Source organism: Sesamum indicum, linkage group LG3, assembly GCF_026168435.1.
Source record: "Sesamum indicum cultivar Baizhima isolate 11 linkage group LG3, ASM2616843v1, whole genome shotgun sequence".
In the NCBI taxonomy this organism is placed as follows: domain Eukaryota; kingdom Viridiplantae; phylum Streptophyta; class Magnoliopsida; order Lamiales; family Pedaliaceae; genus Sesamum; species Sesamum indicum.
In genome coordinates this window covers 27,998,242-28,014,783 of record NC_142659.1, presented here as the reverse complement: position 1 = coordinate 28,014,783, position 16,542 = coordinate 27,998,242, and the positions used below count along the sequence as shown (strand labels likewise).

At 31.1% G+C, this 16,542-nt stretch overlaps 2 protein-coding genes across 3 annotated transcripts; one reads left to right on the top strand and one right to left on the bottom strand.

Annotated features, from left to right (window-relative positions):
* Positions 1–771: 771 nt before the first annotated feature.
* LOC105159043 (protein CLT2, chloroplastic) lies at positions 772–6,343 on the top strand. 2 transcript variants are annotated; one of them, XM_011075976.3, is made up of 10 exons: positions 772–1,232; positions 1,835–1,980; positions 2,296–2,333; positions 2,903–3,018; positions 3,562–3,661; positions 3,744–3,779; positions 3,902–3,952; positions 4,520–4,643; positions 5,555–5,680; positions 5,764–6,343. In XM_011075976.3, the coding sequence occupies exons 1-10, from the start codon at positions 826–828 to the stop codon at positions 5,919–5,921; spliced, it is 1,302 nt and encodes a 433-aa protein (XP_011074278.2). In that variant the 5' UTR covers positions 772–825; the 3' UTR covers positions 5,922–6,343. The 2 variants fall into 2 exon arrangements, with proteins under 2 accessions (XP_011074278.2, XP_088735417.1); XM_088879291.1 differs by lacking the exon at positions 772–1,232 and adding an exon at positions 1,412–1,536.
* Positions 6,344–6,845: 502 nt separating this feature from the next.
* Positions 6,846–11,342, bottom strand: LOC105159042 (protein ECERIFERUM 2). Its single transcript, XM_011075975.3, has 2 exons — positions 10,791–11,342; positions 6,846–7,844 (listed from the first exon to the last, which is right to left on the bottom strand). Exons 1-2 carry the CDS (start codon positions 11,235–11,237, stop codon positions 6,984–6,986), a joined length of 1,308 nt encoding a protein of 435 aa, XP_011074277.2. The 5' UTR covers positions 11,238–11,342; the 3' UTR covers positions 6,846–6,983.
* Positions 11,343–16,542: the final 5,200 nt, after the last annotated feature.

Below are 16,542 nucleotides of genomic sequence, written 5' to 3'. Positions count from 1 at the left end.
TTATATTTTTATTTTCATAGGATAAGAGTTTAATACATTTAATTCTATATTTTATGAGATTTTTGAAATAATTTTAAAATTAAAAAGCTTGAAATATTTAGTCCTTTATTTTATAATATTTTCAAAATAATTTTAGAATTGAAAAAATAATACATTTTGTCATCTACTTTATATGATTTTTAAAATTTTTCCCAAATTGGAAATTTTAACATATTGAGTCATCTATTTTACAGGATTTATGAAACTAAATATGTCGAATTTTTTAATTTTAGGATTATTTTAAAATTTTCATAAAAAGTACGATTAAATATATCAATTTTTTTTAATTTTTAGGCTATTTTAAAATTTTTGTAAAGCAAAAAATTAAACGAATTAACATTCCTATCAAGACTAAGGGAGTTTTTGTAAAAAAATTTGCTTTTATATAAGTGATTGTTATAGAAAAATTTGAAAGTTATAGCAGAATTGAAAATGGATAGTATTTGTAAAAAAAATAAAAAGCAGATAAAAGCTAAATTGAATAGTGTTTGGAGAAAATTCACTTATAAAATAAATTAAATGATAAAAAATTATTTTGTCTCTATGTGTTAAAAAATACTGTCTTTTTGCTTAGTATTTCATATTAAAGTTTTTTAAAAATAATATAAAAATATGGTTAATTTAATAATGCTCCACTTAGTAATATTATTTTATTTATCACGTGATAAATAAAAATAAATTGAAGTTTCCAAATGCAAGAAAGATATATTGTTGAGGATGAATAATATTAATTAATATCAAAGTCTATAATTTGGTAGTTGGGAGTTATTTTCTTCAGCTACTTCCATGGAACTTCTCCGATCACCACCTGCTGCTGCTGCTGCTTCTGCTTCTGCTTCCTCCGCCCGATTCATCAACCCCTCCGCCTCCCCTCCTCTCTTCAAGCTTCAATCCAATTTTAATTCCCAACCAAAAATCTCCATTTTCAAGCACTTGAAGATTTACCATGTTAACGCTATTTGTAGACTTAAACTCAAGCATTTGCCTCGGGTCTCCGCCAATGCCAAGGCCTCTTCTCCGCCTCCGCCACCACCTACGCCGCCCACTTCTAGAGCCAACAATAGGAAGATCGCCGTCGTGGCCTGCTCCGCGGTTACCGTAGCACTAGCCATTGCCAATCGCGTGCTTTACAAGCTCGCCCTTGTTCCCATGAAGGAATTCCCTTTTTTTCTCGCGCAGCTCACCACTTTCGGGTATGTGTTTTTATTTGATCAATGTAAGTGTCAATTTATTAGGATTGGGCATGATTGGTAATTTGGTGGCTGTTTCACTTTCATTTTTTCTCACGATAGAGAGATGGGGACTTGAGGGGTAAGCGGCTTCATCAAACCTATAGGGTCACTTGATATTTTTCAATCTATTTCACTTTTTATATATTAGAGCAAAGTTTTACTTAGCGAGCATTACAAACAGCATGGCAGTTTTTGAGCTTGTTTTGCTCAGGTTATACATTAAACAAAACGAGCTTCCAGCAATCAATGTCCAGCAAAACCTCAGGTGGATCAATTTATTTTTCAGTATCATAATTAGACCATCTAAAAGTAGTTGCAACTGAAATTTAGTATCAAAGAGAAAAATAGTGGACACATGTGATTTTGTGTTGAGAATCCCACCTATTCACTTAAAAAGTTCAATGGGTACACTAACCAATTAAACACGAAAGAATCATTCAATTAACTTCTTCTTGGCTACTGGAAGATAACTGCCATGTTATCTTAGTCTCCTCTGCTCGAATACAGTCTCACTGATAAAAGAAATCCCAAGCAGCAAACTGATGATTGTTTTGTTTTGACAGGTATGTGGTTATATATTTCTCTGTCCTTTACATGAGATACCGAGCTGGCATCGCTACTGATGAGATGCTTGCCTCTCCAAAGTTTCCTTTTATAATAATTGGTTTTCTGGAGGCTCTTGGAGTTGTTTCGGGGATGTATTCCGGAGGTATGAGAAACCATATTTTTACCAGTCAAGACTAACAAATATCTGTTGTATCCTATTGATTGTGCTGGAGCAGAAGTTACTTGATCAGTGTTACAGGATACAGAATGGTTCTTATTTGCAGTCTACCATTATTCATATTTTTCTTATTTATGAGTAAAAGTAAAGTAGCACGGTGGTGCTTATCATAATATCGGCTTGGCTGATATGCTGCTAAATTTAAAACTGTGAAAAAGAATTCTAATTTTGGACCTAAACATGAATATGTTGTTAGTTTCTTCAGCGGCCTTTATACTGAATACTGTGTGTCTTTTACAGCCATGCTACCTGGACCAGCTATACCAATATTAAATCAGGTAAAGCCATTTTGATTTTGACTGGAACTAGTTAAATTCCCATGTTGCATGCATGATTTCTTGGTAAAATGACAGGAAAATTTAAACTATGAATTGAGTAACAACTTTTATTTCTCTTTCTGTAATCTCATTTTATTCTGATCAGCTAATAGTGTCCACTATAATTATTTTTAATTGATACTATGTGAATAGTTTTGATATATAAAATTTAAGCGGACGAATGCATGGAGCAAATTTGCTTCAAATATTCTCCTTTCTGGTTTGCTCTTTGATAAAATTTCTCTCCTGTTACTCTAAGTTAAGTTCTATTCACTTCATAAGGGGTGTATGATTGTTTCTCAATTATCAGACTGGGAGACATATTTTGGTGAACTTTACCAAACAAATTACCTAAACCTGCCAACAGCTATCAGTTTCGAGAGTCATATTAAAACTCATTTGCATTTAGCTTGAGGCATGTACTTTTAATCATAGACAAATACGACCTAGTTATTTCCAGTATAACCTGACAAAAAACAGAGAATCATTGTTCTTCAAGGTTGATATTTTTGGCAGTCTTGTTATTGCAGACGTTTTTGGTATGGCAGCTGACATTTTCTGTACTCCTCTTGGGGAGGACTTACACTTTGAACCGACTTGTCGGATGCTTTCTAGTTGCTGCCGGTGTTGTATTGGCAGTTACAAGGTCGTCTTCTTCACTATGTATAAGAATTGTTAAGTAAATGTTGAAATTAACTGTAGTTGGCAATGCATTTCTAGTGGATTTGTGGCATATGCATGCCTTTGACTAGGGGTGTAAGAGAATTTAGTCAAGTTGGGTATGAGGTATTGTTCAGGCTTGGCTTTTTATTTGAGGTTGAAATTATTTTCAATCTTAGTTTCAATTATTAAACAAGTTAAGCTTAAGTAGCTTGGTACTTTGCATACTTAATCAATTTTTTCACTAATCAAGCTGACTCAAGCCGAGATTGAATCTTATTCGATGAATTTTGTTATTCAACCCTGCCTTTGATGATGCCTCCACAATCTCATTAATCCACTAAACCAAATCTGCACATTCTCCAGGATGAGTTTTGAGAATAAATTTCCTTGGACGACTAGATCAAGCTTTGGCAGGTGGAGGTTACTGCCCTGCCACATAAAAGAAGTCTAGAATGATAATAACTTCATGTGCTGTAATTTCTGACAATGTAGTCATGTTCCAATAATACGTTTGTCTGGATTCCAGTGGATCAGAACATGATCAATTGCTCTCTGGAGTTGGAATCGTGTGGCCAGCATTAATGTTAGCTTCAAATGCATTTCAAGCAGTTGCTTCTGTTGTCAAGGTAATGCATGATATCATGGTCGGATGACTAACACATTATTAAAGGAAATTTAATTTTCTGAAAAACCTGTGGACATGTGCAGGAATCTGTTTTTCTTGATGCTGCAACCCGCCTCAAGGTGCTAAAAATGCAGTGTCTCTTGCTTGTGTCTGTTTGTTCGGACTTTCTGATATGTGCTAGTTCAAATTTCTAGAGTATAACATTAAACAGCTCTATTAAATTTTTGGCTAACTAATACAGGGAAAAGTGCTGGACATTTTTGTTGTCAATTCCTTTGGATCTGGATTTCAGGTAATGATCACTTAGCTCAGATTTGAATTGAACAGTCATGCTCAAGTCTTTATACATTCCAAAGTCTGGGTATATACACATCCACACATACATGTATACAGGTATGCGTATGTGCGGGCATGTATATTAGTTATGAGGATGTATATTATGCTTTTGACCTGGCCCCTAGCTTCCGTTTTGTTGGGTGCAAGCTTACAGAAATAGGGTAATATGTTGCAATCCTAAGCTTTTGGTAAATGGCATGTTAGTTCTTTTTGGTTTTGCTGTAGGCATAAGTTAATCCCTTGTGGTTTTCAAAATTGAGATATTTGCATCCTTCTGTCAACTCCTAGTGGCGCAAGTGCCTCAAGCATCATGGAAATTACTTATCATCAATCAGTATAAAAATGATATAACTGCCAATTCAAATTGGTAAAGAATAGATATTTGCATGGTAAGGCTATGGACTGCCGAATTCTTGGAGCCTTTTACATTTGGTTCACCTTCTATTTATGAGAATGGAACTAAGTTATACTCTTCAATTAATCAAACATTGAATGCCCATATCTCAAATTCTTTTGCTTGTAGGCTCTTTTCGTGCTCCTGTGTCTGCCTCTTTTGTCAAACTTGAAGGGTATCCCATTTTCTGAACTCCCCTCGTACTTGAGAAGTGGTGCTGCTTGCTTCCTTAATATTGGAGCCAATACAACAGGTAATATCTTGCGTTGTTATCTCAGTGTTTGGAATTCTGTTGTGGGTCTTGCAGTGCCAATATTTTTAGTATTGAGTTCACAGGGAGAGACTAGCTGCAGTTCTTCCTCATTACTTCACTCCCCAGAGTAATTATTACAAAATTAATTTTTCTGTTATGGCCATTTTTGTGAGTGGTCATGAAGATGTGGTAATCAGATGTTCTATATATCTAAAGTGTCATGTAAGATTAAATGAGAGTTCACTCTAGTATTCTTCCATTACCCCAAGAGTGTAGATATGCATGTTGCTGAGGAGAGGGGTGATCAAGAAGTTTTAAAGCAGCACTGTCACTTGACAATCAAACAGATGGTTCAAATATATTAATTGGAAAAGAACATGAAATTAAAAGACTTCTATTATTGAAAGCTAAAAAGACATTTGTCTAGAAATATAATATATAAACATATATATACTTCTATGAATGATGGAGACAGAAAAATAAGAAAGGAAAAAAGCTTGTCTAAACATGCCTCTGCACCAGGATAATCAAATTCATGATAACGACTACAAAATCACTGAAATCCTTATGAAGACTCGTATTACGATGGGAAACAGTAAAAGGAGAAGTTTCAACTTTGCTCCAAATTCCTCTGCAGTAGCCCTTTTGTTTGTTTGTTCCAAGAGTTACTCTTCTAGTTTCTTGGATAGCAAAAGGTTTTTTATAAACAAACCTTGCTTTTCCACTTGATGGCCTGACATACAATTTCCTTCTTTAGCAAGTATAAGTGAGATCGTGGAGAATGGAGTTGTTTCTGGAATTTCTAGTAGTTAAACTCGCTTCTGTTTGATTTTCTTGTATGGTCTCAGACCAATGGAAACATCAAGTTAAATGGTCTTTTCGATGACTCTCTGCTCCTCTGAATTTGTCAGGGTGTGATGGAGCCCCAATGCTACCCCTCCTTTACATAATAACCAATATAGCCTTCAACATATCAGTGCTCAATCTTTTAAAATATTCTTCTGCTGTTGTCTCTTCCCTTGCTGTGATGTCCTCAGGTACTACTCTCATCACTTATATATTGGAGTGCTTTTATGTTAACATGGCCTGATCACAATAACCTTTTATTTTGTTTTCGCAGTACCAATTTCAATCTATATTCTTTCCCTTCCATTGCCATACCTCCCAGAAGGTGTAAGCTTGAGCCCCTTTTTCGTCTTAGGCAGTGTGGTCCTTATGGTTGGACTCATCGTGTACAATCTTTCCTGGCCTCTCAAGCAGGACTCAGATAATTTGTGACAGTATTCGGACTTGTATGTGCATCTTTTCTTTCATATCTGTATTACCTTTTGTCTTGGAGTAGCTTATTGTGGTTGGTTACGGCAAGAGGACTGTTTAATGTTAAAGCCCTTGGATAAGCGCACCGGTTCTCATCAAATTCAAGCATCAACTCTGGCACTTCTACGCCACTGAATTTTGCACAACCACATCTGGCGCTTTCATGCACTTGGGCATCGGAAGAAATTCTAGGTGATTCTCTAGCCAAATAGTTCCACTTTTAAGGTTTTGAGACTGTTGATAGTATTATGTTCTTTCTATATATGCTTACTATGTTGGTAAGAACTGAACTCGCATTATATCCATATAGTATGTATAGTAATTTTGCAAGAATAAACGGAAAAATACTAATGCACTTGTTTTTTTCAAGTGTTTAATACACATATCAATACGTGAACAAGCAGTACTCAATGAATTGAAACTAAAAACTATTTCCAGATTAGGCATCAATTAACTATGTAGCGACACATACAAAAACGGTTTACATTTCAGCATATTTGTGGGTTGTAGGAGTGTTTGCAAAAAATTTTACTTTTAGAAAAGCAAATTTGTAGAAAAAATTGGAAGTTTAGCAGAATTAGAAGTGGGTAGTGTTTGTAAATAAAAGTAAAAAGTGAATAAAAGTTAAATTGGATAAAAAATTACTTTTGAAATAAGCTTAATTGATTAAAAAATGTTTTGTCCTATGTGTTAAACATACTATTTTTTCTTATTATTTCACTTGTTGTTTGTCACTAATAATTATTTTTTCACAAAGAGTAATAACTTTTATTTCGATGAGTATATTTCATGATTATTTTTTTAAAATATTAAAAAATATATTTGATTTAATCATGCTCCCACTAAGTAATATAATTGGATTCATACACAGTAGTTAAACTTGCATAACTGAAAAATAAAAATTATTTTATTAATTAATCAAATATTATAATATGTGATGTTCGTGTAATTATTCAAACAAAACGTTACAGACAATTAATACATTTAGACCATAGTTGGAGGAAGATGAACATAAGAATCCCTTCAGAGGATGCCCCACTCCACCCTCAGCTCATTCTTCAGCTGTAAAAGTTGAGGTTCAGGCAGAATCACATTCACAGTTCTCCCACCACTTCCATTTCCCTGTCCTGAATATGGAACCACCACAACAGCCCCTTCATCGCCCACCCCTCCGATGCTTAAGTTGGCGAAAACCGGCCCCTGTCCCCTCAGTTTCAGCCCACACAGATTAACATCTTCCAAGTTAACAAATGTAAGATTTGCTCCATACAGGATATAATCAGCCGGATGCCCATTGACGCTCGCTCCCTCCATTCGTTTCTCGATCATGCTCGTTTCGTCCACAAGCTTCCCAGCAATCAGCTCAGCTAATTCAAGTGGATCAGTTCCAGTCATTTCAGCCTCAACTATCCCAATCACCTGATGCATATTCCCAGGCAATTCATTTTCCAGACTAGTTTGAACAAACTCTCCCTTCTTACACACCGTCACAGTCATGCTACAACTGTCCCTTATTTTGGCCAAAGATTTCCATACAATAGCAGAGATCAGTTCAAAAGGCTTCACCTTATAATTCTTATTCTCTCCGGACAGCTGATCACTCAACTGTTTCTCTGTGAGGTGAAAAGTGTCCATTTGCATTTTCAAGTTGTTTGGAGTCAACCAGTTGTCTCCAAGGGGATCCAATAGTTTCAGGGACCGGCAAGACGATGCCATCTCAAGGTGGTGGATGATGGGTGGTGTGCTGAGAATGTGGGGTGCTGGTGTTCGATTTGCCATGAATTTTCCCCACATGTTGATGCACTCTGTAGCTGAAAATGCATCTCCAAGAATATGAGCCCAACTCATTCCCACACACAGTCCTCCACATTTGAACTCTGTAAACTGCATGCAATAAACAGAACAGCTTTGCAACTAAGTAGTAAACAATTACCAACTAGACCGTTAATACAGACATATCAGGAAATGAGGTAGTGTTCAAATGGTAAACTTGAGATTTAATGAATTTAGAGTTTTATGTTAACATGATCACATCCTAGTAGATTAGAAATAGTTATATCCGTACTACACTAGGTGTATAAGACATTAACTGTCGCATACTCTTTTATTTTTAAAAAGTGTGGTATGCATTAATCATTTAACTGTCCAGTGTATTTAACACCAGGTATAGTATCTAAAGACTGATTATATTGGTAGATATTAGTAGGGCAGCCATGCACATCCAGTCCAATCTCACATTTGTTCCACAAGAATCAAGATCAAATGAGTGTGTTGTCTAGTTCTATCAAGAGAAGATTACAACGAATCTCTTAAAAACAAATAATCAATCAATTCTTGAATTTAAAAAAAAAAAAGATAGAATGCCTAATAATTTATATTTTTCAAGAAAATTTTATTCCCAACCGTGTTGGACGCTATAAAATGTCTTTTGTTACTCCCTCACCTCAACAAAATGGCTCTTATACTATGATTCTTTAGTTAATTTTACAATTTTTTTAGTGTAAGGGGAAAAAAGAAAACAATCTAAGTTGGTTTTTTGAATTTAATATCAAGACAAACATGACAAAATTAGTCAAAGATTAGATGTAAGTCTTTTCAGATAAAGGGAGTCTTAGTTAATTTATATAATGTCTCAAATAATAGGAAAAATTCTAATTCAGACTGGGTTTGGCATAATCAAATCAATCACAAAGCAAATATGATACACTTGGTTAGTTGCTATGTGATTTGTCATTTTTTTTTAACTGTACACCAATTACACGACAATATAGTACATTTGTCATATAATTAATTCATATTTAATCGAACCAAATTCAAACTAAAATTTCCCAAATAATAATTGAGCAGCTGTACACTTGACTATGTTACTATCCCAATAAACTTATTCAACAAGAAAATGAAGTAAGAAGAGCAATCACGACGTTTTGAAATAAATGGAAGTAAACAAGGAAAATAAAACTTCCATTCTATTGCGCCAACTTAATTAGAATAGGACTGCATTTGGTTGGACAGATAAGAAAGGACACATTCCCCACTAATTCCTCAGTCCCACTTTGATTTTTCTTATGTATTAATTGTAATGAAAAGTACCATTAACATATCAACAAAATAAAAATTAAACTTTTAAATAAAAGTTGAAAAATAAAACCCCAAGTTCCATCATTTCTTTAAACAAGAAATCTAAATAATATTTCTAAAATGAAAATATCAATTTCCCCTTCTTATTTTGAAAAAAATTAAATATCTACGGAGGATATATATATTATACAACTAAGGCTATGATGCTAAATTAGGGTTAATTTCACTTTTTATCTTATGCACTTCTCTACAATTTCACTTTACTTATATTTCCACTCTGATGAGTGCTATATCCTCACTTTCATTTAAAATTGTACTCTTTGATTGCATCACCATGCATGCTTTCAGGATAATTTGTACTGTCTGACAATTTGGTTCAACAAAAATTCTGGATAAATTACAAATTATTCTTAAATTTGTCATCATTATAAATATTTATATTATTTAAAAATTATAAATACCTCCTAAGCCATCATGAGGGAGTATTTATTATATGGTTATTAATTTTAGAATTATTTATAAATTTTCAAATAATGATGGAATATTTGTATTTATTCTTATATGAGCCCTTTGCTTTACCCTAATTTTTATAAAATTATACTTATAATAAGATCATGGAAAAAGATAAAATTGTTGATGTTTCTATGTTATTGTACTAAAGTTTTCATTCTAAAATGCATGAATTAAATAGTAAAATAATTCAAAAATTCTAGATGGATTCTGCAATTTGGAAGTCTACCCCAAAGAATTTTAGAAAAGTAAATACTCGAAAAAACATTATGGAAGTTTATATTTGGAAAATGCTATTCTTACACAATAAATAAGAATAAAATAATTTGACAAGCCTCATTTCTTCTTGAACTCTTTAAAAGTTTATTGCATATCAATGCCATATATATTCAGAAAATAATTGTTTCTAATTTTTTTATGATTATTTAAATTATATAATAGTTTCTTGAAAATAGACTGTCAGAATGCAGAATTATCATGAATAGGCTAGGGTTTTGTTGATTATGTTTGATGTAATTACTATTAAAATGTTTATACTTTTAAATCCAAAAGATTTATTGTATAATTTAAAATTTTTAAAAACTTGATTTCCAAATTTCATCATGAGCTTTAATTAGTTCTATAAAATTTGATAAGCTGAAATGTTAGGCTTAGTAAAATATAGGATAAATTACATCAACACCCTTTAAAATTAGATTTAATTACACAAACATCCCGTAGTCTTCATAAAATTATAGGTACACCTCTTGAAATGCTGTTTTCGTAAAATTTTAGCATTGAATAAAGGGTATATTTGTAATATAACTACATTCAACGGGATTTACATACAATTTTATAAAGAACATAAAGTGTTTATACAATTAGATGTAACTTTAAGGGTGTTAATGTAATTGTCCTAAAGGATATCCTGGAGGTAAGAATGCAATTCGAGAAACTTTTAATAAAATGATGCAACTATTAATAAAAGCTGAAACAAAATTAAATTGGGAATACTTAAATATTATAAGGTTTCAAATATTAATATAATTATTATAGGATTAAATAATACCAAAGTAAATAAAATAATGAAATTATGTATTGTTACATTTCAACTGAATGTGAGAGTTTAATTGACTCGTGAAGAGGAGTAATAATTTCTCCATGTCAAATTTTCCAGTACTAACTCTGTGTGCGTGTGTGTGTGTGTGTGAGAGAGAGAGAGAGAGGAAGGAGTTGTGATGTGTGAAACGAACGCGTGAGTACCTGCAGAAACACGAGCGGCGTGAATCCGAAATTATCAGCGACGGGAGGCTGTTTGTAAACCAGCAGGCGGTGATGATCGCCTCCGTTGACGGTCTCCAGCCACTCATCCACCGTTTTTGCGCATTTCGCCTCCACGATCCTAACCCCGCTGTCGTTGCACTTGATGAATGGCCTGCCGCCGCCGTCGTACCGCCTAATTCTGCCGCAGATGGGGTAGTACGGCTGCAGCCACTGAAACATGGGATTCTTGAGATCCTGGATGCTCAACCCCTCCGCCGCGTCTCCGCCGAAGAAATGCACAGTTGTTATATAGTGCAGTTTCATAGCCAAGTCCATGTTGGTTAACTGGCGGGTTTTGCCCTCCGCCGTGATGCTCGCCGGCACCACCGTCGACAACTTTATGTCGTAAATTACGTTTTCACCGGCGAGATCACTGCTTGGAGACATCACTATAGTTATCTATATGTAAGCAAAAATGAGGGTTTCAGCCGAGATCCTGAGCAAGAGATCAAACTGAGAAATACATACATATATATATATATATATACGACGGAGGATGGCTTGAAAAATTCTAGGCATTTAACAAAAAATTTCCATGTAATTAATTAATATTTATTTTTTAAGAATATATTTATTTATATTGCTACTTATAGTAAAAACAATTTACTTATTTTGGTGAATGTTGAAATTTCAGGATTTAATAAAATTTTAATTTATATAAATTTCCAGATATGGGATAAAGTACTGTCTGATCCAATTTCCTGGTTGTTCCATATTTAACAAGTACGATCATAAATACCTCTCTCTCTCTCTCTCTCTCTCTCTCTCTCTCTCTCTCTCATTTTGGTATATATTATATAGGGTTAATTATATTTAAATTCTCTTTAAAAATATAAAATTATACTTTCTCTAAAAAAGTTTTGAAATTACACTTACACCATTTCGAAAATTTTTCATTTACACTTGACCTTCTTTTATTAGGAATTTGACGAAAAATGTTTCGGTTAGCAAAAAATATTACATAAATTTTTTATTTTGCCCTTCATTTAGTATTTTCAAGTATATCTTTATACTTATAAAGGGACAAATGTAATATATATATGAAGTGAGACTAATATCATTATATTTTTTCCATTATAAATAAAGACTTAGTATATGTGAATGTTGAATGAGGGACAAAATTAAAAATTTATATAACTTTTTTTGCTATCATCAGCATTTTTCATCCAAATCCTAATTAAAGGAGAACAGGTGTAAGCAGTGATTTCTCAAGAGGGGTGTAAACATATAATTTCAAAACTTTCTTGCAGAAAAATATAATTTCACATCTTAAAGGAGGTCGAAGTATAATTAATATTATTTTATATTATTTTTATTGCATATATATAGATATACTACTCGAGAAAAAAAAAAAAGAACAGAGTATTATAATTAGTGTAGCTAGATTTGATTTGGGTGTCAAATTATATGCTGGATTGGGAATATTATATTATGCATATAATTGTTTTTACATATATAGTTGAAGCATCAATGATGTCTTACTTTAGTAGTTAAGATTTAATTTGAGGACCCATAAACAAGTTTAAGACTATAAGTTCAAGTTCTACAGAATGTGTGGGTATTCATCTCATTTTATGTGAGTTTTGTCTAATTTTATGTGAGTTATTATAATTTATTTACCGTTATTAGTCATATGATTGTATTGGTAAAAATTTTAGCCAACCTTTAGTACAAGAATTAAATTACTTCAGTTTTTTTTTTCATTACTTTTTTTGTTTTTATTTTCAAACATTTTAATTTTTGTACGCAGTTAAACTCATAATTTTTTTTTATAATTTAAATAACTACACCTCTGAGTTTTGATCATTTAATAACTTTGCGACGACTGGTTTTTTAACTTAGAGTAATAATATTGATGTAGGTAGAAATGAAAATACCCAATAAAATAAGATGAGAAGTTCTTTTTTTTACACTTGAAAAATTCTAATGAATGCCAATAGTTTTTCCCCTTATTATATTATATTATTATATAATTAATTGAATTGAGAAAAAAAAAAGATATTTTTTAGGTCCAAATTAAGTCTATGTATTGATGGGTAGAGACCTTACTCTGACCCTATCTATATTCTTTTTAAGGATTTGGGTCTAAACCTGAGTTTTAGAATTATGTTATGAGTTTGGATAGGATCTTACCTACCTATTGACACTCCAACACCAATCCCTGCACCCATGGACTCCATGGCGTTGCCGCCCTCCACCCCCATCCACCGTTCTCTCTCTCTCTCTCTCTCTCTAATATATAAAAGTATATATGTATATATTTATATATCTAAGTATATATATATAATATATTACATATAAACATAAACCATTTATATATTTATATAAAAATATTCAACATAAAAAATATAATTTTAAACACATGCCGTTGATTTAAATTAAAATAAGATCTGGGCCATTAATTTATTAGTCAAATTTAAACCTTAAATTCAAATCAGATTCAACAATTCTTAAATAAGGTTATAAAAATAACTTTATGATCTAAAATTTAAAAAAAAATAAAAAATTAATGAGAAAGCGCTTGCACTTTAAATCGCGTGAAATAGTAATTTGCTTAATTTTAAAAAAATACAAAAAAATAATTTGGTACTTTTTTCACAGGGGGTAATATGCTCATTTTGGATATCATATGGGGTGATATGCATTTCTCCCGAAATAGTTATATTATTTGTCATCAAACTCTCATTATAACATCTGGTTTGTTTACACAATTACCCATACCTTTTGATAATCACACATGCATTTATCAATAATGTTAACATCACTTACATAAATTATTCCTATTTTTTGAATAATTACATACACAAACTATACTTATTTTTTAACTTTCAGAATTATTTCTATAATTATACAAAATGCATGAATAATTCGTTCATTTATATGAAAAAAAATTACAAATTAGAATGTATAAATATAATTACTCCCTCAAAATATTTTAATAATCTCAAATTATTTATATTAATAACATTCGAACTTACAACCTTTTATTTACTAGCAATTACTCTTCGTAGGCAAAATTTTGAAATTTGGCGGTTGCATAAAAATTAAAATTGTGGGGAGTGTTGTTCTTTTTTTTTTTATTAAAAAAAAAAAAGAACAATGAACTTTTCATTAATTGAAATAAATCGATTGTAATTATAATTATTCATATTGATATCACTTTAGCGAATATTATTACAATAATTATATTCTACTCAACAATATCTATTATTACAGTAAACAACAACTCTTATTATGCGATAGATAAATCCCACACACATGGTGGAGTTCAAAACTATAATCTTTAAAATTACAACTTTGTTCTGTTAGTTATCAGTGTTAATTTATCTCGTTCTGTTAGTTCATATACGTTATATAGATTATGACATATCCCTTGACATGTCGAGAAAGAAATCACCAGTTGAACACTATTATACTGTATAATCTTATTTTATTAATGAAATTTACCTCTATCTAAAAAATTACAACTTCGTTGATCTAAACCTCGTTAGCTAAATCGGGGTAGTCTTGTTAAGGGCTGCAATCGCAATTGAAAATTGATGGCTGTGATTGGGACTGTGCCCACTTGTGACGGCACATTTGTTCCGTTGCTATTGTAGGGAATCCACCACCCAACTGCATTTAGCCAATCAAGCTGTATTATACTTTTTTGGGAAAATCACACTATCACATTACTCCCTGCAAAAGTTTTGTACAATTATAGGTAATTTGTGTACGATTTTAAAAAATTATATTTAGTTTTATTAATTTTTATTTTTATTTAATAAATAGATTTATTTATATGTTAAATTTTATTAAATTTATTGATATTAATAAAAAAAATTGACTGAAAATTTATATTTATCCCCAATTAATTTATTACTGATTTACTGAGTTACTGTAGATCAAACAAATCTTTTTGCACACCAAACTACTCGTACGTATCTTCACACGTTAATGCATGTATCTTTAGTTTTATAAGAGTAGTCTGGTAATAAAATATTTGTTGACCTGTAATAAATTAGCAATAAGTCAGTAGGAGTAAATATAGATTTTTATTTTTATTTTTTCAAATATCCTAAAATTCGATTAATTTTGACTAATAAGGATCTATTTGCTAGAAAAAAATAAACATAAAAAATACTAAATGAAGTTTTTTTTCTATTAATATCATTAAATTTAGTGAATTTTACTAACCGGTGGATCCATTTGTTAGATGGAAGTAAACCTTAGAAGTACAAGATGTAATTATAAGTCACAGGATATTTATGTGTAATCACACCAAACTTTAAGAGAAAAAAGTGTAATTATCCAAAACAACGTGTGAAAACAAAGAGACAAACATTAAGTTTGTTTTATCTTATCTCGAAGATTGTCCAAAAACAAAACCAAACATAGCGAATATATTTAACCAAAAATGGCACCAAATATATCTTGGTTAATATTATATAACTATATAAATACGACATCAATTTTCATCCAATTTTGGACACGTATTAGGTGCACAAGGACAAGTAGTTGGTGGATGAAAAGTGACTGGCAACAATAACTCATAATTGATTTAAACACCAGCTACTACAATACAATAAATAAGATTAATTAATGTGTGAAATGTACTTCAGATCTTGTGAATTTTATTTTCTTACATACAACATAATTAACAACGTTAATATTTATTAAATGTAATAGAATTTTTTATTTAAATATATAAAAAAGTATATAAGAATATGTAGTAACATATTTTTTTTTTAAATATATAGTTGAGCTCTAATTTGTGCAAATTCTTAAATGTTTCTTACTGCAGTTCTCACTCCAGCTTAAGCTTAAACTAGCAGTAGTGACACATCCTGTGCATATGCTTAAATTTATTTTATATTAAATTTAAAAGTTTATTTATTTTTATATGATAAACATTGTTTCATGTTACGTGCGTATTTTTATTTGATTTAATTATTTGTAAAAAAATGATTTTAAGAAAAAGTAAGGAGGAGTAAAGTTGGAGTGAAAAGAAATATATATATATATATATATAATTAGAAAGAAAAAAATATAATCATACAAAATATTATCAGTTCGAAGATATTTTTATTTTATTATGTTATTTAGTATAAAAAATAATCACAGAACATCCTGATCCAAATATATTTTCATTATGTCATGTTGTTTTTAATATATGTATGTATATATATAACAAAATATTCTAATGTTCCAAATATATTTTCATTACACATAAAAACTCAATACGGAAAACAAAAAGTTACTTGGAATTTTTGAAAATAAAAAATGGAGAATTTAAATAAAACCAAACAAGGTCTTACTTTCATAATAACCACTTTCCTTACTACTACTGTCGGAAAATTTCAACAAACTCAACTTCTCTTACAAGGAACTATAAATGCTCTGCAATCTGCATCCCACTTCTATTAATAGATCATCATACCTGCTTTTTCTATGTACGGACCTCCGTACTATTGGATACTATTATTAATTGTTGTTTTAATATTAAAATATTAATCATACTTGAAAAAATTATAATAAATATTTTAATCATAATCATATCATGACAAGTATTGAAGTCATAATTAAGATCATATATATATATAGTAATTAACTATAGTCTCGATATTTAAATTTTTATAATGATTTTGATTTGATTGAGTTGTATAATTTAACGATATTGTTCGAATATTTATTTATTAAGTATCAATGCGTT